This window comes from Chiloscyllium punctatum, chromosome 25, assembly GCF_047496795.1.
Source record: "Chiloscyllium punctatum isolate Juve2018m chromosome 25, sChiPun1.3, whole genome shotgun sequence".
Classification (NCBI taxonomy): domain Eukaryota; kingdom Metazoa; phylum Chordata; class Chondrichthyes; order Orectolobiformes; family Hemiscylliidae; genus Chiloscyllium; species Chiloscyllium punctatum.
Genome location: NC_092763.1, coordinates 17,861,969 through 17,887,156, shown reverse-complemented (window position 1 = coordinate 17,887,156; position 25,188 = coordinate 17,861,969). Strand labels below are relative to the sequence as shown.

The 25,188-nt window shown below is 46.1% G+C and overlaps 1 protein-coding gene across 1 annotated transcript in view; it reads right to left on the bottom strand.

Annotated features, from left to right (window-relative positions):
- The window catches only part of LOC140495724 (sodium/hydrogen exchanger 2-like), a 167,507-nt gene that overhangs the window by 68,101 nt on the left and 74,218 nt on the right, over window positions 1–25,188 (bottom strand). Inside the window, exons 6-7 of the mRNA XM_072594754.1 lie at window positions 6,163–6,252; window positions 4,136–4,206 (exon numbers count right to left, since the gene is read on the bottom strand). Coding sequence (XP_072450855.1) covers window positions 4,136–4,206; window positions 6,163–6,252 — 161 coding nt within the window. The remainder of the gene's footprint in view (window positions 1–4,135; window positions 4,207–6,162; window positions 6,253–25,188) is intronic.

Here is a 25,188-nt window from a genome sequence, read left to right as displayed (position 1 = left end):
AGTCCCGGAGTAGGGGCCAGCACAGAGAGTCCCGGAGCAGGGGCCGGCACAGAGAGTCCCGGAGCAGGGGCCGGCACAGAGAGTCCTGGAGTAGGGGCCGACACAGAGAGTCCCGGAGTAGGGGCCAGCACAGAGAGTCCCAGAGCAGGGGCCGGCACAGAGAGTCCTGGAGCAGGGGCCGGCACAGAGAGTCCTGGAGCAGGGGCCGGCACAGAGAGTCCCAGAGCAGGGGCCGGCACAGAGAGTCCCAGAGCAGGGGCCGGCACAGAGAGTCCCAGAGCAGGGGCCGGCACAGAGAGTCCCAGAGCAGGGGCCGGCACAGAGAGTCCCAGAGCAGGGGCCGGCACAGAGAGTCCTGGAGCAGGGGCTGGCACAGAGAGTCCCGGAGAAGGGGCCGGAACAGAGAGTCCCAGCGCATGGGCCGGCACAGAGAGTCCCGGAGCAGGGGCCGGCACAGAGAGTCCCGGAACAGGGGCCGGCACAGAGAGTCCTGGGAGCAGGGGCCGACACAGAGAGTCCTGGAGCAGGGGCCCGCACAGAGAGTCCTGGAGCAGGGGCTGGCACAGAGAGTCCTGGAGTAGGGGCCGGCACAGAGAGTCCTGGAGTAGGGGCCGGCACAGAGAGTCCCAGAGCAGGGGCCGGCACAGAGAGTCCTGGAGCAGGGGCCGACACAGAGAGTCCTGGAGCAGGGGCCGACACAGAGAGTCCTGGAGCAGGGGCCAACACAGAGAGTCCTGGAGTAGGGGCCGACACAGAGAGTCCCAGAGCAGGGGCCGGCACAGAGAGTCCTGGAGTAGGGGCCGACACAGAGAGTCCTGGAGTAGGAGCCGACTCAGAGAGTCCCAGAGCAGGGGCCGGCACAGAGAGTCCTGGAGTAGGAGCCGACTCAGAGAGTCCCAGAGCAGGGGCCGGCACAGAGAGTCCCGGAGTAGGGGCCGGCACAGAGAGTCCTGGAGTAGGGGCCAGCACAGAGAGTCCCAGAGCAGGGGCCGGCACAGAGAGTCCTGGAGTAGGGGCCGGCACAGAGAGTCCTGGAGCAGGGGCCGACACAGAGAGTCCCGGAGTAGGGGCCAGCACAGAGAGTCCCAGAGCAGGGGCCGGCACAGAGAGTCCTGGAGTAGGGGCCGGCACAGAGAGTCCTGGAGCAGGGGCCGGCACAGAGTGTCCCAGAGCAGTGGCCGGCACAGAGAGTCCCAGAGCAGGGGCCGGCACAGAGAGTCCCAGAGCAGGGGCCGGCACAGAGAGTCCCAGAGCAGGGGCCGGCACAGAGAGTCCCAGAGCAGGGGCTGGCACAGAGAGTCCCAGAGCAGGGGCCGGCACAGAGAGTCCCAGCGCAGGGGCCGGCACAGAGAGTCCCGGAGCAGGGGCCGGCACAGAGAGTCCCGGAACAGGGGCCGGCACAGAGAGTCCTGGAGCAGGGGCCGACACAGAGAGTCCTGGAGCAGGGGCCGGCACAGAGAGTCCTGGAGCAGGGGCCGGCACAGAGAGTCCTGGAGTAGGGGCCGGCACAGAGAGTCCTGGAGCAGGGGCCGACACAGAGAGTCCTGGAGCAGGGGCCGACACAGAGAGTCCTGGAGCAGGGGCCGGCACAGAGAGTCCTGGAGTAGGGGCCGGCACAGAGAGTCCTGGAGCAGGGGCCGACACAGAGAGTCCCGGAGCAGGGGCCAGCACAGAGACCCCCGGAGCAGCAGCTGATGCGAGGGAAACAGGCCTCGCACAGCAGTCCACGCGAGGACCAGTCCCAAAAGCAGCCGGCCTGTGGAGCAGGTCCTAGCTGGAGGCTGGTGTGGGGAAAGCCGTTCTGAAACTTACCTTGGTGCAGCTGAAAGCCCAGACAGAGCGGAATGGAGGCTTGGAGCGGGGACAGTGGTTGGACGGGGGTCTGCCAGAGATGGTCAGACCATGTTGGGAAGCCCTGCACTGAGCTACTGTAATGTGAAGTTTACTTGAATTGTTTTTTATCTGACTGGAATGTCAGTTCTTTAACTATGTCTTATTTTTAACTTATTCTTTAAACACTGTAAAGTAAAAGTAATGGAAGTACTTTTCTTTTGATTCCTCTTTTGTATCTAAGATGTGTATGTAGGTACTTGTACCTAAAATGGTGCCAATAAAACGTGGCAATGTAAAACCTTTCACTGTATTCTTGTACTTCTGTACTTGAGTGCACGTGACAATAAAGGATAGTCTATTCTATTCAAGCATGGGAGAGAACCAATCTCTGACTGGAGAAGGGGCTGCTTAACAATTCCTTCCACATTATTTAGAGGGATGTTTTGTGTGATGGGTGGCCTCCATGAGTTCCTGGAGATTTGGGGTTGGATCTGCCTGCTGCTGCTGTGGAAATCTTTATTTATAATTCCACCACCAGGAAGAAAGGAAACACCTGAGTGGCCAGTGACAAGCAATACCCTTCACATCAAAGGGCAATGCTGTGTGATCAAACAGTGAAGGGGAGGGCAGGGATTAAATCAAAATAGAGTTGGAGGGGGAAATAATACACTCCACTCCCTGCGGTGTCCATCTCTCCCTGAACAGCTCCAGGGTGTTGGTAGACACTGCTTGCTCTTTTTCCAGGGATACCTGGGCTCTGACATAACCACGGAAGAAGGGCAAGCAATCATCCCTTATGACCGCCCTCCACAGCCCGCTGCCTGGACCTGTTTTTGGCCAGCTTGGCCAAGCTACCGCTGTGTATTGTGACAGCTGACCTGCGTATGGAATCAGCAACTGTTTCGTTAAAATGGACAGATACGTCCACCAAAGTAACAGAAGGAATATTATACAAAATGTTGTCTCTGACAATTGTTGATCAAAATCTTAAACCTTGTGCATGGACTGATAATTAATTTTGATGTGTGAGCAATCAATTCTAAAAATAATTCTTGCAAAGGTCATTACAGAGATGGCAGGACAGCAATAAAATTGAATAGCTGTAAATGTTGCAATTGCTTCTTACATCCCTGAATGCTGTATGTATGTATAGGTGTGTGTGTCTAAATATATTGTGTACACTGAGACTAAAATCACTGGTTGTGAAGTGATTATAAAATTTAATTAGTAACCTAGAGGTCACGAGTTCAGGTCCCAGCACGGAATGCTTTGAAGCTTTGTAGACAGGTATTAAGAAAAGAAGCATCATGCATGTTATTCTTGGCTTTAAACCCAACTGGTTCACTCAGATCCTTCAGTCTAGTCTGTGGGTGAGTCTGGTCTCATGCAATGTTGTTGATTGCTAATGCTTTCAGGGGACATTGGAAAAGGTGGCCCTAATCTGTACCAATAGGGCATCTTTCTGCCAGCAGTCGCCAATCAGAGGGCCAGTAGCTCAGCAGCGCCACTGTTCGGGTGGTGCCCCTGAAAGGTGCGATCATGGTTGTGTACTGTCAATGTTAGGTTCATAAAGCCTGGGATCACTGGGGCCAGACAGGCAGCTCCCAGTAATGGGAGGATGGGGGTGAAAGGGTATCTACTGAAGACAGGTGGCACTGTTGCCACAGGGTTGTGCCATTACCACCTGGTGACCCATCTATGAAGGTCTGATAAAGATACAAATCGAAGGGCATTCGAAGGGTGATAACCAGGTGATCTACCTAGACCCAGACTCCACCTGCTGGTTAAATGTCACAGAGATAGGAAGAGTGGCTGAACTGGGCTCAAATAGGGCCACCTGACACCTTTCCCTCTAGCTGTCAACACAGCCAGAAATTGTCAGGCAATCCATGTCTTCCTGAAAATATTAGGAATCAAAAACATTGCATGGGACCATTTTGTCAATCTTCCAGCCTCCCAACTGATTCCCCAACTCATTGATCAAGTTCAACTGACAGAGACACACACACACATATGCGAACATATACTTCATCCACCTACATGTATATGCACACAAACACACATGTACATAAATATATTCATACACATACAAATGAACTTATTTGATACTTCACTCATATGCCCTACACACTGATACAATCAGAAAACATATACTTCACCTATAGACACACATATACGGGCAAATACATATTTCACACACGTCGAAACATACACAAAGACATACACAGAAACACACATAGACACATACCCAGATGACCATGTACTTCACTCATATGTACACGTTGATTGAGGAATCATATACCTGTCTTTCCAGTAATACTGGCCCCAATGCCCACAGATATCTTCAATGCCAGCCAGCAAGTGATCCAAGAACTGCAGAAAACACAGTTTACAAAATCATTTTTGTCAAATATTAGCCATAACCGTCTTGTAATTCATGTCATGAGGAATCTGATGTACTCATGCCAGTATTTTAAGAGTAGGAATTGTGTTGTATTGTGCTGAAATGATGCAAAGCTCCATTTGGATACATAAGGTGGTGTTACCTAATCTCATTACACTTAACTATAGGTATGTCTGGGGCAGCTCAGAGCTTCAGCACCAGCTTGCAGTTGCTCATTGCAACTTTCACAGTTGACAGTCACCATTGGACACACTATCCAAATCCAGGCAGGTCTATTCAGGTTGGGCAGTGAGGATGGGTCTGTACCTCAGGTCTTTGGACACAAAGAAAGCTAGTGTGTTCACTAGACACCATCGACACTGTAATATAACAGTTTAACATTTCAAAACACCTTTTTCTGAAGATGTATTGATAGATTATGTCTATCAAATGTATGCCTTCTCTTTCGCTGGTCCCATACAAGTTAACACTGGAGAAAAACAATGCTTCATGACAATAACATGGAGTGTCCCCCTTATTGTCTTGTACCTAAGTGTGTGATTGACTGTGTGTGCATAGGAAAGCATGTGTGCACATGTGTATCACTGTATGTACCCACAACTATGTGAGCTCAGGGGGCTAGGAAGGAGAGATAGAGGAAAGGTATTTTGAATTGTAAATGTTAACTTTATTCAAGATTTTTCTCTTCTTGCTTCACAGGAAGCATATCTCCAAAAGACAGTGAGATTAGAGGAACAGAGAACGAGGACTAATGAGTCATCCACACTTATTTGCTTATTTCTAATGAAGCATGAGATATGATTAATATAACATTTTCAAATCTGTGACATCCTTTTTGGCACATTCGTTACCTCATTTAATTAGATGACATTCATCCTAAAATTACACAAGGGAGATTTTACAGGAAGACTTTTGCGTGGACCGTTGTGGGTTATGAGGGAGTGCTGCCTTTCAATGGCCTTTGATTCCTTCTGTGTGCCAGGCTGCATAAGGATGGACAGTCTCAAGCCTGGAGGCTCTGACCTCTTGAACATCGGGCTGGCAAGTTGCAAATTACCAAATACCCTGAAGCAGCATGCCAACGCGCGAATGCACCAGCAGATGTGTGCAGGGAGGATGGGAGCGTGGTGAGAGGGATGTGCATGGTGGTTTGTGATTACAAAGTAGATGGGGAGCAAAGAGGTTCAAGGGCAACAATACTCCGAGGTGGGTTTTGTGGGGCCCAGCAGTCTGGGCCTCAGAAAGAACATCCTAAAATTGACCATTTCTGGTCAGTTTGACTATCCATCACCCATGGGACTTCCTGGTTTTGATCTAAAACTGCAATCAGGCTCCCAGATGCCAAGTTGTATTTCTAAAGGTCAAAGATAGAAGAGTGGGCACTCTTGGCACCTTATAATAGGTTCCTACCAATGTTAAAATTGTGGTAAGGCTACCCTGCCGATTCCCAGACTGTTCCCATCCCAATAGTGCCAGGTAAAGGTAATGATATCTCACCCTTGTGGAGCAACTGGATGCCTCATTTTGAATGTTCTTGATTGAATGAAGTCCCCTGATTCAGAGAACTCAATGGTCTAATTATCAGTGAATTGAAACCTGCTTGTGACCCTTTGCATAAACTTGTGAGCAAGCAAATGAAACCCACATTAAATCTGTGGCGGTAACCCAGATTTTTCATTGTCAAACATAGATATTTTGCAATCTTCAATCTTTCTGGTATTAATATGAGGAGATATCACATGAATCTCTACCAGAAAGGATGCGCAGAACCTTACTAATTATATAATAGCCTGGTTAAAACAAGCGAAGGACTTAAATAAAGTCTCCGTGCACAGAATTGCAATCTGCTAAAATGAAATGAAATTAGAACTCACAACTTTGGAAAGACATACCGCTGTTCAGACATTGGGCTAACTGACACTCACCCGAATGTGAATCTGTTCACTTACAGTCGGAGGTGCCTGACTTGTTCGTTTCACTTCTAATAACTCCACGAGTGGTTTAATTGTCATTCCCTGTGAGAACGAATAAATAAAATTAATAATAAAGTAAAATAAAGCAGAAGAAAAGCTCAAAAATAACAAAAAATGGTGGAATCACTCAGTAACATCTATGGAGAGAGCACCTCGGGACCATAGGCTTCATTAGAATGAGAGAAAGACAGAAATGTCAGAGTTTTAAGCCAACAGAATGGGTTGGGGGATGAACAAAAGAGGAGGTCTATGTTACAATGAAGGTTAGGAGAGTTAATTGACACATATTTACATGGTACAGAAGCCAAAGAGAGTGGTACTGGATATAGCAAACAAACAAAATTGTGTTAAGAAGGAGCACAAATGGCTACATAGAAGTCATCAGAATACAACATGAAGGAATAAAGAAAGGAAGCAAGCCAGCAACAATAAAACAAATAAAAAACACACAGAACAAAATGGAGGAAGAGTAAACAATCTTAAAGTTGCTGAAGGCAACACTGAGTCCAGAAGGCTGTAGATTTCCAAGATGAAAGTTAAACATAAGCTGCTGTATAATTACTAGCACAATTCAGCCTTCAGTATTGTGACAAAAATGGACCTTTTGTATGTGTTTAATTATTGTTGTTTCCACAGGTGCCTAGTTAAAATAAGACCACTCAGGGTATATTTTAAGGCAAAACATTAGCCCAGTTCCAGCAGGTTCTCTGCAATGATCATCAATATTGATGTGAATCAATAAGGCATGAACAATGCAAGGTTATAGTTGGATTCTTGTGCCACAGTGGTAACGTCCCTATCTCTGAGCCAAGAGCCCTGGGTTCAGGTCCCACCTGCTCCAGAGATGTGTAATAAAATCTTGCACCAGGCTGATTAGAAAATAAAATTAAACAATGAATCATTAGAGGTGGTGATTGTTCAAAACGATTCACCTTCAGCTAATGCCACAGTCGCGTAGCTGTCCGGTACGTGGCCACCGCCATCCGACGCCTTAAAACGGCGGTGCTCGGACCCGACGTAGTGCACCGGTTGGAGGACGCTCAGGTGTGCGGTGGGATCCCGTCCGCGCTCACCCCGGCCCGGACGGAATTTCACAATGGCCCCAAGGTCCCGTACTTCCCGTGGGAGCCTGTGCCCCACAACCTGAGCCGCCTCCGAAATTTTAATGTTGTCCCTTTTAAGGATGTAAAAAGGCGGGCCCTGTATAGACTGCTGCTGCACACCGTCCACCTCTTCTCCCTCATCCACCGTCCGGACACGCCTTGGCGTGCCCATTTGCCACCGGGCGGTGGGGATCCCCAGTGGAGGGCTCTCTACGCGGGAGTCCTCCCCCTTTCTCTCGGGGATCTGGGGTGGAGGGTGCTGCACGCAGCAGTCCCCTGTAACCGCATATTGCGGTGGTTCACGGACTCCCAGCCCAACTGCTTGTTCTGTGGCGCTGTGGAGTCCGTGGACCGCACTCCCTTTTTGATTTTCTCAAAAACCTCCTCCTCTGCTTCTGGCTGCACTTCAGTCCCACGCTCCTGATCTTCGGGCACCCGGTACGGAGGAGGGAGGGCAGGTCCGAGGACCTCCTCGTGGGTCTGCTCCTGGGCCTGGCCAAACTGGCCATCAACAGGTCCAGGCAGCGGGCCGTGGAGGGGGTCGTTAGGGCCGACTGCCTGCCCCTCTTCCGGGGTTACGTTAGAGCCCGGGTGTCCTTGGAGAAGGAGCACGCGGTGTCCACCGACACCCTGGAGTCGTTCAGGGAGAGGTGGGCGCCGCAGGGAGTGGAGTGTATTATTTCCCCGTCCAACTCTATTTTGAATTAATCCCTACCCTCCCCTTCACTGTTTGATCACACAGCATTGCCCTTTGATGTGAAGGGCACTGCTTGTCACTGGCCACTCAGGTGTTTCCTTTCTTCCTGGTGGTGGAAATTTGAATAAAGATTTGTGCCTTTCACTGTGTCTCACACCTGCACACACACAACATGGGTGTGGCGGATAAATCAGCACCACCGCAGTTAGGCAGTAGTGTAGGAGAAAAAGAAATAAACAAATAAATAAATAAACAGAGGTTCTGTTAAAAAAAATGCCACAGTCACAGATTACCTCAGTTGTAGGTTTCACTCTGGCACAGTCGGTAGCTATTGCAACTCAGAGACAATAAGCTGTGGGTACGACTCCAGAAATTTGAGAAAAAGGAATGACTATTTGGCAATGGTAGGTTAGTGACTTTATTAGCAGTGCACCTATCTCTGAATCAACAATTTGTAGGATCAAACTTCACCCTAGAATCTAAGTATCAAATCTCTGTTAATGTCCCGGTTCAGTTCTGAAATATTTCAGAGGTTTCATATTTTGAAGAAGTCATTAGACTGTGCTTCATTACCCTTATGTTTGTATTAAAAATCCTGTATCTCAGCTGCCCTGGGCAATACTTATCTTTCAACTGTTATACAGTGTAAAGTAGGTTATCCATTTGTTGTCACATTAATGTTTATAGAATGTGTACACATTAGCTGCTGTGTTTTCTGCTTTACACAGTACGTGATTACACCTAATAATAGTGGTTGATTATAAAGTAATTTGGGACAACCTGAAGTTGTGGAAGGTGCTATATGAATGCACTGTTCCTGCCAATTTGATGACTAGCTGATTGAGATTTCCAGTTACCTTTGTACATTGCTTCGAGATGTTGAAAGGGGTAATCACAAATCAGTGGGGCACAGATCAAAGGATGGAGCTCGATTTGCAGCCATGGCTTCAATTGTCCACTGCTTCTGGGTTTCATGGCAATGATCTAAGCCCTGAATTACTTACAAACAGGCGCACTGAACTTTTAACAAAGTCAGGTGGTTCTGTTTTCATATGACACCTGCATAAGGTGTCATATCTCAGAGTCATGTAGAGACACTTCATTGTCCTCCTCTGGAGAGACTCCATGTCACCATGATGAAGTCACACTGGCTCAGGGACCACATCACTGTTATGTACCATTTTGTTTCTGATATGTCCTCGCACTGGATCAATGCACCACCCTGAACTGATCCAGCAAAGGTGTGTGCTATCACCATTCTCACAGTTAAACAAAGACAGTGTAGAAGAATGCAGGAATTGTCAGCCAGTCCACCAACAATAGCAGCCTCCAGAGACTGCAGACAGTCACCAGAGTGAGAATCCGAGCCGAAGTTCTGTCCAGGATGCATTGGAGAGCTGGAATTAACCACCATCACTGCCATTTCTCCAGAGGTTCGAAAAACAAGGCAGGCCCAGATTGATGATCTGCTCGGGCACCATAACCAACAGTGTCAGCTGCTGCAGCAGGACTTGAGCTTTGAAGGAAGTTGGTGGCCATTCTATCCCAGTGGCCATGAAGGCAACAATGGCACTTAATATTGGGCCACAAGCTCCTCCTTCCAAAGATCCTCTGGAGACCTGTGCAGAACCCTCCAATCCTCAACACACAAATGTACTAAGTGCTAGGACAAAAGTAATTTGTGCAAGATGGTACCTTTCCATTTCCTATCTCCATGGTGAGGTTAGTACTACAGCTTGGGAAGTGTGACTCTCCAACATTGCTAACCACCCAGAGATGGAGGGTGCTGTAAAAACAATCGCATTGAGAATGCCTTATTGCATAACTGAACTAATTAACAGCAAACTTTAATCAACATTAAATCAACGTCCAACTCATCTTAGAAATCTACACCAGATATCCTTGAAACCACCTTGGTGGTTATATTCTAGGAGAAAGTGAGGACTGCAGATGCTGGAGATCAGAGCTGAAAATGTGTTGCTGGAAAAGCGCAGGTCAGGCAGCATCCAAGGAGCAGGAGAATCGACGTTTCGGACATGAGCCCTTCTTCAGGAATGAGGTGAATGTGCCAAGCAGGCTAAGATAAAAGGTAGGGAGGAGGGACTTGGGGGAGGGGCATTGGGAATGCAATTGGTGGTTATATTATTGATAATCCTTTGAGTTCCTTCCTAATTCTAAGGGTCAAGTGCCATACAGAAATGACTGCTGTGAGACAACCTGTCCAACCAAAATTAATGACTTCTGCATGGAAGGCCCTGACTGAGGCAGAATGCAGACACAACACAGCCCATTCTTCCACAACGGCCATTATGGAGCAGTTGATAGGGTTCATCAATATGAGGTTCCAAGGCTTATATCAATCTGAAAGGGCATCATAGGAAATACAAGCTGGAGTGTGCTGTGTTTTGCAGTGCAGAGGCAGGCAAAGACCAGATGGATTGGAGGCTGAACAGCTGGGAAAGCAGTAGTACATATCCAAGGATGAGGACATTGAGCCGGAGGTACATCATTTTCACCATGATGGAATAACCTAGAACAATATGTGGTAAGGTGATGGCCTAGTGGTATTATCACTGGATTGTTAATCCAGGATCTCAGCTAATGTTCCTGGTTCAAATCCTGTCATGGTGGATTTCAATGAAAAATAAAATGGAATTAAGAATTATTGCCAACTGTCGGGGAAGAAACCCAGCTTGCTTACTAACGCTGCAAACAGTCTTGTTCATTGTGCCGGTGACTTCAACCAGGCCTACCTCAAGAATCTGCTACCAAAATACTGTCAGTGTGTCTCCTGTCCCACCAGAGGTCTGAACGCCCTTGACTATTGCTGTACAACCATCCAAGATGGCTACCACTCCATCCCCTATCCACATTTTGGAAAATCAGACCACAAAGCTGTGCTCCTCCTTCTGGCTTACAAACAGAAGTGAAGGATCCAATACAGAAAGTAGTCCAATGTTGGTCTGAGGCAATAGATGGGCTTCTACAGGACTGCTTAGAGTCAGTGGACTAGTCCATATTCAAGAACTTAATGGCCAACATAAACCAGTATGCCACTACCATCACAGGCTTCATTAGTAAGTGTGGAGTAGCCTGCATGCCGAAAAAGTTAATCCAAATGCTCCCCAGCTGGAAACCATGGTTGAACTGGGAGATCTACTCCCTACTGAAGTCGAGGTCTGAGGTATCCAATTCAGGCAACCCTGACCATACAGGAAATCCAGGTACAACCTTTGTAAGGCCATCAGAGATGCCAAGAGGCAATACCAAACTCAGCTTGAGACCCAGATGCACCATACGGAGACCCGTCATTTGTGGCATGGCTTTCATGACATTAAGGGCTACAAAGCTAAATCAAACTGGATTGCAGGCAATAATACATCCCTACCCGATGAGCTCAATGCTCACTTTGAACTGAAGGTCAGTGAAACGGTGTCAGCTATCCCAACAACGTTGGATGCACCTGTACTGACAGTCACCATGGCAGATGTTAGATCGACCTTCATGAGAGTGAACCCACAGTGAAGGTGCCAGGGTCTAATGAAGGCCCCAGGCATGCACTCAGATTCTGTGCACACCAGTTGGCGGGAGCATTTGTTGACATCTTTAACCTCTCCTTAATTCGGTCTGAAGTCCCCTCCTGCTTTATTAAGACCATTATCATCCCAGTGCCAAAGAAAAATCATGCAGAGTGCCTTAGTAACTACTGCCCAGTGGCTCTGACCTCCATAACTATGAAGTGTTTCAAGAGGCTGGTCATGGCTCACATCAACTCCAGCCTATCAGATTGCCTTGATCCTTTGTAATTCGCCTTTGGTGCAACAGGTCCCCAGCAGATGCAACTCCTTGGCCCTAATCTTACTGCTGGGACATCTAGATAACAAAGATACCGAGGTCAGGCTTCAATCTATTGACCACAGTTCTGCCGTCAATACCATAATTCAAAACAAACTCATCTCCAAACTCCAAGGCTTAGGTCTCAGATCTGTCCTCTGTAACTGAATCCTCAATTCCCTGATCCATAAACTGCAAGTAAGAATAGTGACAACACCACCTCCACCACAATCCTCAACACTGGTGCTCCACAAGGCTGTGTACTCAGCCCCTACTATACTCCTTATACACTCATGACTGTGTGGCCAAATTCAGCTTTAACTCCATTTACACATTTGCTGACAACACCACTGTACTAGGTCAGGTCTCAAACAAGAATGAGACAGAATACAGGAAAACAAAACAGAGTACTTAGTGGTCTAATGTACAAGCAACAATCTCTCCATCAACATGAGCAAATCAAATGGAGTGGAAGGCAAACTCCTGTCTGTATCCATGGTGTTGAGGTGGAGATGATCCAGAGCATCAAGTTCCTGGAAGTGATGATCACCAACAATCTGCCCTGGTCCACCAGTGTCAGTGTAATGGTCAAGGAAGCACAGCAACTCCACTACTTCCACAGGAGGCTAAGGAAATTCGGCATGGCCACAAAGACTCGTACCAGCTTTTGGAGATGCACCACAGAAATCATCCTAACTGGATGCATCACGGAGTTGTACGGCAACTGCTCTTCCGAAGACTGCAAGAAACTACAGAAAATTGTGAGCACAGCCCAGTCCATCACACAAACCAGCCTTGCATCCATTGACTCCATCTATACTTCCCACTGCCTTAGGAAAGCAACCACCCGAGTTACATTCTCCTCCCCGGTCTTCTGTTGGGCAGAAGATATAAAAGTTTGAGTACGCATATGAACACATTCAGAAACAGCTTCTTCCCCATTGTTACCAGACCTTTCAGTGGACTCTCAAATGTTAATGTTGATCTCTGTCTCTCTGCACCTTCTCTGCACTGTTTTCTGCACTCTGTTCTGCTACCCTGATGCACTTTGTATGGTACAATCTATCTGTAGTGCATGCAAAACAACATTTTTCACTGTATTTCAGTACATATGACAACAATAAATCAAAATCAAGCTAACATGGTTTAGGAAAGGAGAGCTCCATCCCTCACCAGGCATGGCCTACATGTGACTCCAAATCCACAGCAATATGGTTGATTCTCAACTGCTCCCTGAAATGGCCCCATAAATCACTCAGTTCAAGGGAAGCTCGGGAAGTGGAATAAATGGTGGCCAGCCAGCGACGCCCATGTCCCACAAGCGAATTAACATAAAAGGATCAAGTGCAACAAGTCAAACAGGAGTTAACTGATAAAATAAAACAAAAGGACTGTGGATGCTGGAGACCTGAAACAGAAGCAGAAATTGCTGGAGAAACTTAGCAGGTCTGGCAGCAGGAAGAAAGCAGAGTTAATATTTAAAGGCTGGTTAATTGATACTTGCTTCTAGGAGACCTGAGTTAAGCGAAGACATCGTTCAGTAGATGCACATCTCTTGTTGTTGCAAAAGCAAGCAGCACCTGTTTGGTGTCAAAAGGAAGTGCATCTTCTTTTGTTCATTGTTTCTTCACCTTTCCTGTTGTGCTGTAAAAATTACTGTTAACAACTGTTTTGAGTACTTTAGAACATCTGCTGCTGCCATATCCAACAATGTCTCTTCTGATGGGCATCAGCGAATGAGCAGCACTCACTCTGGCTGGGTAATAACGTCACCGATCTCTGCTTTCATTCATCAGCATATATCTGATAGCTGTCCAGTGAGTTTACCTTTGGCCAATATCAGTTTGAGAAGTGACCTTCTAATCATCAGTCAGCCATCAGCATCCACATATACCACAGCATTTCCCAAATATACATGAAATCCTTAAGTCCATATCAATTTAATGCCCAAAGTGACAAAGTCTGCATTAATAGTGCATCGTTCTGCTAAGAAAACATTGGTAAGAAGTAGAGCTAGATGTTAATGTGGTATTGGACATTGCTCACCAGAAATGAGAGTGTTCTCCCCTGGAAAACACATAGGTGTGGGTGCCCCCCCAACCCCTCCACCCCCAGAGACGAAGTGTGTAGGCACACAGACACATACACACAGACACTCACAAACACACCACTGACCTCAAACCTCTCTGGGATGAATGAACAGGCTCCTTACCTGCAGCACAGCAGTCACTTAACCAGGTCCCACAGCTAAAATGGCAGTCAATTAGGTTATGTGGTTATGTAAAGTATATATACACAAATGTGAAAGCAGATTTAAGATGAAGCATCACCCATGACACCGGTGTGCCATCACAGCACTCTATTCATTGCCCTCTCACTACATTGCCCTTTCACTACGTTGCCCTCTCAAAGTGCAGCATCAGTTCTGAAGAAATGCTGGACAGGGCTTGATCTGCACTGGAGTCTATTGGCCTTCCACCACCATTAGTGACTTGAGGGCCCAGACACACTGGAAGTCCAGATGTAGGCTCACCCTCCACAAATGCAACTTCCATAGGATCAGGATCACTGGCATGGTGCAGGTGAAAGGACCAGGAACCTCTTGAGCGTCGTGACATGTGACTCCTGAGGTGTCTGTGTGTGCTCCTCCTCTGACTGGATGCTTACTGGCACCACCCTCTCTCCTTCAGAGGAGCAGAAACCCGGACTGAAGTCAACGTCCCTCTATCTCCTTACCACTGATGCTGAGCACCAATGCTAAAGTGATGGAGAGCAGGTCTGTGCCCATATCCAGCATATAATGAGCATTCTGCTTGACCTAGGCTTCCACAGCAGCCACCAGTCTGCCAATGGAGACAGCCAGATGCATAGCCAGGTCCAGCATGGTATACATGGCATCGATGGACTCCTCCAACATTCAATCCAGTTTACCGAGTGTCCCCTGCCGACTGACTGTGCATTTGCAAGAGCTGAAACCTTGGGGTCATTTCCTGCCAGGGCCCGTTCTCCTGCAGTCCTCTGGGAGTCAGCGACCTGGGGCATTTTCTCCTCGACCAACACACCAACTGTCTGTTAACTAGAAAGTGTTCCTAAAGCGAAGAGAACACACTGAGGTGGAAGTCTGTGAGCTGCTGGAGGGTGCGGGAGAAAGCATTGTTGGTGTGTCCTCTGAGGGATCCAGGGCGTCCTCCTGAGAGGTGGAGAGCAGGAACTGACTGGGTGAAGGGCAGCTCTCATTATGGAGGAGACTGAGGCAGTGCCTGCAGGAGGTGAGAAGCCAATAGTAGCACAACATGTTAAGAATATGTTCAATCTGGTGGCAATTTGAAAGCAACTCAGCACAGAACCAAGAAGCTTGTTTAGTTGCCTCAAAGTGAAGGTTTCAGCATCCCCTTGAGTGATCACAGTCCCCTCCTGCCATCTTGGTAATCTCTTCCAAGGGAGGACAGTGAGGAGCTGAATGTCAGCCACATGACGTCCCCCCTTTCTGCCCTATTGTGAAGCATCATTTCTTACAGTGAGATAAAGGAAGGGTGGAGGAAAGGGGCTGGAAGAGCAGTTCGAAAGAGCGCGGGAGCAGACAAGGTGACGAGGTGCCCCGAGAGAGTCAGCAGGACATACACAGAGCACATGAAGGGTCACTAGACTGGTCGATGAGAACCATTGAGTGGAGAAGCTGTATGCAGGTGAGAGTTGAAGACCGATAGGCCTTGGCTGGGGAGTGTGCACAGTACCCGAGTCAGAATGAGTGGGAAGTAGTGATGAGAAACTGGTGGCATTTAACCTTGTAGAGCACAGAAGGTCATTGACTTTTTGTTTACCAACATTTCTGGCTATTTCTTTTCAATCTGAAGACTGGGTGGCTACCCGCTTTAAAACTGGCAGCACCTGGTGGCACAGCCTTCTTTAGTAGCCTGGAAGGGAAGTGACACAGCTAGAATCCGCCAACCCGTCTAATGGTAACTTCAAATCCCTGTTGGTGCAAAAGTGTGCCCTTTCTCAGGAACACCTTTGGTAATAACGATGCAGCAGCAGATTATGGTGAAGATTTCCTGGCTAGCAGCATTTGATGTAGTGCGTGGCCGGGGTTTCTGTACAGTGCCTGTGTGGTGATTGGCAGAAGATCCTGGCATTGCAGAACACTTCAATTTCTGTGAGTGCCCAGCTGAAGGGAAAGGAGCAAATCACTGCAATCTGTACTGAAAACGAAAAATAAAGCTGGAGATCACAGCAGGTCAGAAAGCCTCTATGGGGAGAAAGCAAGCGGATGTTTTGAGTCTGGGTGACTCTTCATCAGAATCAAATGGGGCTCAACATTTCCCCAAAGTTTTTCTTCCTCAAACATTAAGCTGCATTTCAGAAATAAAATTTGCTTTGAGTCAATGTTACTGTATGTTTTTAGAATGTAATTTGTCTTTTTAAAAAATATATTAGAACTATTTCTTGATAAAATCAAGTCAGCTAAGATGTCGGCATTGATGTGATCTATACGGACTTCAGTAAGGCTTTTGACAAGGTTCCCCATGGGAGACTGATTAGCAAGGTTAGAACTAGCCATTTGGATACAGAACTGGCTCAAAGGTAGAAGGCCAGTGGAATGCCACAAGGATCAGTGCTGGGTCCACTACTTTTTGTCATTTACATAAATGATTTGGATGCGAGCATAAGAGGTACAGTTAGTAAGTTTGCAGATGACACCAAAATTGGAGGTGTAGTGGACAGCGAAGAGGGTTAACTCAGATTACAACAGGATCTGGACCAGATGGGCCAATGGGCTGAGAAGTGGCAGATGGAGTTTAATTCAGATAAATGCAAGGTGCTGCATTTTGGGAAAGCAAATCTTAGCAGGACTTATACACTTAATGGTAAGGTCTGAGGGAGTATTGCTAAACAAAGAGACCTTGGAGTGCAGGTTCATAGCTCCTTGAAAGTGGAGTCGCAGGTAGATAGGATAGTGACAAAGGCATTTGATACGCTTTCCTTTATTGGTCAGGAGTTGGGAGGTCATGTTGCAGCTGTATAGGACATTGGTTAGGCCACTGTTGGAATATTGTGTGCAATTCTGGTCTCCTTCCTATCGGAAAGACGTTACGAAACTTGAAAGGGTTCGGAAAAAATTTACAAGGATGTTGCCAGGGTTGGAGGATTTGAGCTATAGAGAGAGGCTGAACAGGCTGGGGCTGTTTTCCCTGAAGCATCGGAGGCTGAGGGGTGACTTTATAGAGGTTTACAAAATTATGAGGGGCATGGATAGGGTAAATAGGCAAAGTCTTTTCCCTGGGGTCCGAGAGCCCAGAACTAGAGGGCGTAGGTTTAGGGTGAGAGGGTTAAGATATAAAAGAGACCTACGGGGTAACCTTTTCACGCAGAGGGTGGTACGTGTATGGAATGAGCTACCAAAGGAAGTGATGGAGGCTGGTACAATTGCAACATTTAAGGGGCATTTGGATGGGTATATGAATAGGAAGGGTTTGGAGGGATATGAGCCGGGTGCTGGCAGGTGGGACTAGATTGGGTTGGGATATCTGGTTGGCATGGACGGGTTGGACCAAAGGGTCTGTTTCCGTGTTGTACATCTCTATGACTCTATGACTTATATAGCTGAAAATGAGTGAAAAGCAAAAATCATTTTACAATCAGAGACTAGTCTGTCATCTGTGATTATCCCTGTTTTATAATATGCTATTTATCACTAATGACACTGTAATATGCCATTTATCAGTGATAATTAACTTCCACTAATCACTTTCACAGTAAATGAGAAAAGAACAATTTAAATCTTTAAAAGGTGCGAAAACACTTCAATGTAAAAGCATTGTCAAACAGCAGAAGCTTGCAAAGATAATTTATTTGACCAAGTATTGTGGCCAGTTTTGTCATGCTGTTATTTTGAAATTGGCACAAAAGTTTTCAAGAATTCATTCGGCACTGGACACCATTTATTCCTTGATCTTTTGGGCAGGTTATGCGATTTTTGGGTGAATTGTGCTGAAAAAGCAGCATCACCTCAGAGAGAATTCAAGGTCTAAGGTTTAGATTACTTTTGTTATTGTTCAACTCAAACAGAATACTTTGTTCATATTTAAATAGAAACTTTCCAATGAGAGAGTTAAGTAAGTGATTTAGAATAATAAATGAGCTTTATATAATTAAATGCTAGCTGTTTAATAAACTATGTGGTTTGGACTATATTTACACTATAATTTCACTTATCTAACTCAGTATTTAATAAACAGGGGAAGTATCAGGGGTTCTGACTCATCACACTGCACCTCTAACATCATACATATGTATTAGGGTTTGGCCTGATAATTCAACAGAGTAATTCATGCATTTCATGTTTACTACGTGCTGTTACCATGCAACAAGCTGCTGAGATTCACAATGTTTACTGATCATAATTTTTTATATTAACTTCCCATCCTGACGTGTGCCCTGGGAATTGTGGGCTCTCCCTGGTAAAATAATGTTCACTCTTCCTGTGGCAGAAACAAAAACCTGACACGTGCTTTTAATTCATGTGCAAAACCCAATGATTTTGCGGTAATGCAGGAATGCTAAATTTATATTTTTGACTGGAATACAAAGATCAATAAATATAATAACGGCCTGCAGAATGCCCAAGTTTACGTTCTTTGATTGTCCTTTCCGCAGAACTCAGAAGATTTTTGTGTTCAGAATTTCAAGACCCTCCCCATCTAATGATTTACCCAAAACAACAATTCACTTAACAACTTAACACAGGAAAGTATTCCAAGATGCTTCAAAGAAACCCACTCGAAAGACAAAAGACGGAGATATTTTTAAACAGACCAAATGCTGGAGAATAGTTGGATTTAAAGATAGCCTCAAAAAAAAAGGTGGAAAGGTGGACCAGTTTAGGAATTGAATTCCAGACCCTAAGGGTCTGGCACCTGAAAGTACAGCCTCTAATAGTTGAAGTTAAAAATCACACCACAACAGGTTATAGTCCGACAGGTTTATTTGGAAGCACGAGCTTTCGAAGGGCTGCTTCTTCATCAGGTGGTTGTGAAGCAGGACCATAAGACACAGAATTTATAGCAAAAGATTACAGTGATACAATGATACATTGAACAAACTGAGATTTTTAAATCTTTCATCTTTTAGACTGGATTTGCTGATTTCTGTTCTTTAATACGTAAATCCCAGAACTTCGTTAAAGTCACATTTCTGCAGGCAGTCAGTCCATGTAATATCTTGTAAATTCCACTTTGGAAATAGAACCAGTCTGATTCAAGATCGGGATACAGACAGACTCTAACCTCACACCTTTAATGCATTGTCTGAGCTGAGATGTCACCTTTTGTTATAAAACCTTAAATTATCTTGAGAATGTGACTTCAACAAAGTTCTGGGATTTACGTATTAAAGAACGGAAATCAGCAAATCCAGTCTAAAAGATGAAAGATTTAACAATCTCGGTTTGTTCACTGTAATCTTTTGCTATAAATTCTGTGTCTCATGGTCCTGCTTCACAACCACCTGATGAAGAAGCAGCGCTTCGAAAGCTCGTGCTTCCAAATAAACCTGTCAGACTATAACCTACTGTTGTGTGACTTTTTTTGTCCACCCCAGTCCAGCACCAGCTCCTCCAGATCTAATGGTTGAGCCAGACCTGAGCAGGATACAATATTAGCAGCAGAGTTATTAATAAGCTGCTTATGGAGGGTGAAGGAAGGGTAGCCATTCTGAACATTATAGGATTGATGTCCAATATTGTAAAAGCTCAAAACGATGGGCAGTTTAACTTTTTAGAAAAATTATTAGTTATGCGCATGACAGATGGCTTGCAAAGGAACATTGTGCTATGAAATGCAAAGTATAAAATAAGCTTCATTATCAGTAAGGATCACAGAGAAATGAGAGGAAGGTATGAGCTGTTCACCATCTAATGTGAGTCGATGTGCCAGTAACATGGTTGGCTGACTTTCCTCTGTCGTTTATCATAATGGAGGTGACTGCCGATATAAAGTTAATCAGTCAACATTTCTGTTGCATTTGTATATTGATGGTAAAGTATGTTAACATTATGATGGTTTGGAGGAATGATAAGCACGTTTGCAGATGACACAAAGATTAGTTGGGTGCATTAAAGGGAGGAAGAAAATCTTAGATTACAGGAGGATATCGATAAATTGGTCAAATGAGCAGATTATTAGCAGGTGGAATTTAAACCTGAAAAATGTAAGATGTAGTTTGAAAGAAGGACAAAGACAAGGGAGTAGTCAATAAGTGGAAGGACACAAGGAAGCTCCAAGGAACAGAGAGATCTTGAGGCACTTGTCCACAGATCCCTGAAGTTAGGCAGGACAGGTTAATAGAGTAGTTAAGAAGGCTAAGGAAGCTTGTCTTCATCAGTCATGGCATAGATCACGAAGGTCATGTTGGAGCTTTTTACGGCTTTGGTGAGGCCACAGCTAGAAAGCTGTGCGCAGTTTTGGTCACTATAGGAAGGATGTGACTGCGCTGGAGGGGAGATTTACCTGGGATGGAGTATTTCAGTGATGAAGAGAGACTGGATATACTTGGGTTGTTTGGAGCAGAGACGGTTGACAGGGGGCATGAGTGAGGTGTCACAGATTATGAGGGGCATGGACAGGCTGAATAGAAAACAATTGTTCTCTTTGTTGAAGGTCATTAATAATAGGGCATGACTTTCAGGTGAAAAGCAGGAGGCTTAGAGGGGATTTGAGGGAAAACAAATTTACCCAGAATGTGGTGGGAATCTGGAATGAACTGCCTGAGATGGTAAATGAAACAGGAAACCTCACAACTTTTAAAAAGTATGTGAATGAGCACTTGAAGTATCATAACATTCAAGGCGTGGGCCTAGCACAGCAAAGTGGAACTAGTGTAAATTCAGAGTAGCTTTTGTTACCCCAGATTTAATGGGCCGAAGGGCCTCTTCAAAACTTGTGGCTCTATGATGGTTCTGGATTAGTGGTGCTGGAAGAGCACAGCAGTTCAAGCAGCATCCAAGGAGCAGCGAAATCGACGTTTCGGGCTCTATGATGGTTGTCAATCGCTTCGTATCGCTCTCAGCTCCAAATCAGGAGGCCGTGCATTCGAGCCTCAGTTTGAACATTTTAACCAAACCTGAGGCTGATGTCCCAGTGTTGTAGTGAAGCATGGTGCATGGTTGGAGGTGTTGCCATTTGGGTGGGGTTTTAAACCCAAGGCACTATCGAATTGCTCAGATGAGTGTAAAAGTTTCCGTGGCGATATTTCAAGCGAAGTCCTCCATACACCCTTAGCCAACATCAAAGGAGAAATGATCTGGTCTTTAATACATTGTTAATTGCAGGACCTTGCTATGTGCTGCATCACATTCCCTACTCTCCAATTACCACAATGCTTCACTAGCTGTGGGGCATTCTGAAAGGTGTTAATAAAAAGGATGGACTTGCTTCTCAATCCAATCATCTTATTTCACGGAAATTGCAAATCTACCATGTAAAACAAAGTGCGAGATATTTACATCGATTATAGAATGGGAATAAAACTTAATGCTGTATTGATGCAGTTTGTGAAATAGAAGACCAGTTTTTAAAATGACATTGCATAAATCTAATAGTAAAACACTACCCTTGCTATCAGAGGTGAAGGACTTGATATTCATCAATTAGTTCTAGCAAAGCTGTCTGGAATGATGTTTGTGAAAGTACCTCATGAAAGTCTGCTTCATAGGGCAGAACTTTGCAGTCAGCAGCTGAGCTCCTGAATCAACCTTAGTCAGGTCTGGTAGCATTAGATCAGGCTCCTTATTACATCAGATTCCAAGATTTCGTAAAGGTAAATAGACTAGAAGACACACCTTCCATTTAAGGACAATTCACACAGTAGTTGAAGCAGTTAAATTGCCAGTTCATTGACTTGCAGCCTGTATGATTTTACAGTGGTCACTTGATCTGCAGTAATGGGTGAGAATCACAGCAGGGTGCCCTAGACTATGTCCCTAGAACAAAGTCCATCCCAGGAGCAGCAGGCTGTGGAATGGGTGTGTATGGCTGCATCTGCAGTTGGCATTAGTGACATTGTCTTGGAATGTCTCTGGGTTACTCCTTACACCGAGGAGCTTGAGCCAAGGAGAGGAGATTGTAGGGAAGGCGATGGCAACAGAAGCCAAATTTATCATGGGAATAGTCAACTCCGGTGAGGACTGGGGAAAGAGAGGCAGGCCAGCAGCAACCAAAGAGCTAACAATATGTTATGGTGATGTCGAAGGCCCAGAGGGTGTATAGGGAGTGTTGACAAGTCAATCCAAGGGGAAACTGGCATGACACTGAAGGAAGGTTGTCCAGCAAACCTTCCAATTAACTTCAACAACAGTGTCACACATGGCTCCATTACTGCAGGGTGGGGTTATACTCATTTGTAACATGGTTACAGTGGAGATCAGTTTCAACTGGAAGGCTGGTTATCCAATAGTCTGTCGTACAGAAAGTGGCAGTGTCTTGTACTTCTGTGTACAGTCTCTTTGCCAGGCTCAGCGGGGGATCACAATGGTATCTCTAAATCTTAATCCATTGCTGTGTTAAGACTGAGGTGGATATATCGCTCAGGAGAGAGGAAACCTACATCCAGATCCCACATGAAGAGGAAGGCCAGGCTGAAAGAGAGGGAGGCTTTGGAGATCCTGGAGGCTTTGCTGAAATAGAGTGGAGACAGAGGTAATGTCACCAGATGAGCAACCCAATACCTCAAGCTAACATCCTGAGGGCTTGGGTTCAAATTTCACCATGGCAGATGGCTTAATTCAGTAAACATTAACAGAAAACTTAAAACTTTTTTAAAAAGGCAAGCCTAATTGTCAAAACAAAACCTCTGTCAATTGATGGAAATACCTACCTTATTCACAAATAACCTTTAGGGAAGGAAATCTGCCATCCTTACCCAATCTGGCCTGCATGTGACTCCAGTGCCCCAGTAATCTGTTTGACTCTTACCTGCCCTATGGGCATTTAGGGGTAGGCAATAAATGCTGGCCTAGTTGCCTACACTCATATACCATAAGTAAATTTTAAAAAAAGGATCATTGATTGCACACGAGTCCATGAGGCAGATGTGATTTTCACTCTGAGAATGTCCAAATTGTCCGGTGTGACTGTTTGCCATCATACCTACAACCTCAAGTACTCACTGCAGCTACCTTGACTGTGTTTGCCCCTTGCTCAACTAGACGGTTCATGAAGCTAATCATTAAGAAGGTGGTTTATGACGCGCACGAGACATCCAGGCTCTCAGGCAGAAGACATACAATGTGAGGCATGCCTTCACCAGAAAGGACTGTAGACTTGCTCATGATAAGATTTCAGTGTCATGAGCACTCTGCTGGCATCTTTGTAATATGTCCCAGGCGGTCTACCAACCACCCTGCATCCTCAGGCGATGAGGAGAAACATGATGTTGATGAGCAGAGTCTGGATGCTCGGGAAATGAAGAAGGCCCTGATTACAATCATGAGGCCAGGATCTTTCATCATGGCTGCCCTCTCTCAAACAGCAGTGTGAAGGCACCTCTGTCAAGGTCAAGGAGCTGCATGTTTTACTTGAGAGCAGATCTTTCTTAGAAGAGTCTCTGATATTCATTTGCAGGCGGAATGGCATTGTTGAGTGCAGTCAATGTTAGGTAGTTCCCAGTTCATACATAGATCTCCAAAACACCACTGAGGCCTTCAAGAATTTAGTCAAGAACAGGCCACTCACCTTGGCGCACTCAGCAAATACCTCAAAGACCTGGTTTTTTCCAGTGATTTTCATTTGCTTTTGGGTGCTGGATCTTGGCTATTAATCCTGACAGCTCACTGGCCTGCTGACCTTGGCAAGGGTCCTCTAATGACCCAAGCTGGCAAGTGTCCTTCCGATTGGGAGGGGATCCTGCCTGGAATCAGGTGGCTCCTCTGACACCAGTAGATCCAGGAACCCTGATGTTACTGGCTGAGGAGCAGAAGGGCTGCTGGCACCATCAGGCATGCCCTGACAGGATGCTCCAGAGGCAGCCAGCTGCTGCTTTTCTACCAGCATGAGTTCAGAGGAGTCATTGCTCCTTGCCGGAGGTGCTCAAGGTGACACCAACTATGGTGTCCATCTCTCACACTCCCAATGCCCTCCTGAGATTGTTGTCAGGGCGAGAGTTTGATGATGCCCACAATACCTGGTTGTGCCTCGGTTCAGACCCTCCAGGAGAGTTGGCAATCTCTCCTGATGGAGCAGTCCATGTTTTCAGGATACGGAAGCGCTCAAGGTCTGACTGGACTCCTCCATTTTTATTATGGGTGGGGGTGTGGGGGGAGCATATCTTCTGCAATGTCAGCCTGCTCTCTTGCATCCCCCTTAAGCATCCAACATTTATCATCTGACAGAGAGCTCCAGAGGCTCTTGACTTGTCTAGTGCTCAACATCTTCTTGTTCTGCTCACAACTGGCCCGAGAGTCAGAGACCTGGACTGTCTCAGTGTCTGGCAGTGATCTGGTAATCAAACCAGTAACTACTTTGACCAGTGAATGCAAACCCAATGAGGTAACATTGGTCTAGTGCCAGGTGAAGTGGAGTGAGGATGGAAATGAAGCATCCTCCAAGTGGTCTTCCCCAGAGGTTAATGCTGGACCCTTGGATTGGTGTCTGCGTGGGATACTAAGTACCTGCTGAAGGAATGAGCTACGTGAGTAGGCGTGAACAGTGAGGAGGGTCACAGAGGTAGAAGTAACTTCATTTTGGACATCGACGTAACACATGACTCAGATGTGGTGATCCCCATATGTTTTAACACACACCCATTCCCCCATTCCAGCCCCAGTCCTGGTCCCATTGCTGATAAACATTCCATATGAAACTCACCATCAGGCATTAACTTTGTCAGTTCTTCTGGTACACTGCTGACTGGTCAGATACAGGAGGTCCTCCTCCATCTATACCAGTGCTGGGAAGTTCAATGCTCCACCACCCACCTTAGACTCCTCACAGACTCTGTATGTGGCCTCACCTCCTGTGAAGACACTGGGAGTTTGATGAGTCTCACATCTGGATAGAGCAGCTTTTCAGAGAGGTGCCCGTTATCTCTGGTCCTGCCATCCGCGCATCACAGAAGGTGACCATCTTGGCACCACCCTTCAGCCCTTCAGAGATTTGTGGGGTGTCCAGACTCCTTCAGTTGACATTGTGGGCATGCAGGGAGTACACATCAACATCGCCGAGCTTCACCACATTTAGGACCTCAGCATATTGAAAATAAGCTTCTTTATTTATCTCTGCAGAGAATTAAAAGCTATTTACCCCTCCTGGCATTGTCACCATGTCTTATGAATGCCCCCATAGGGACTGACTA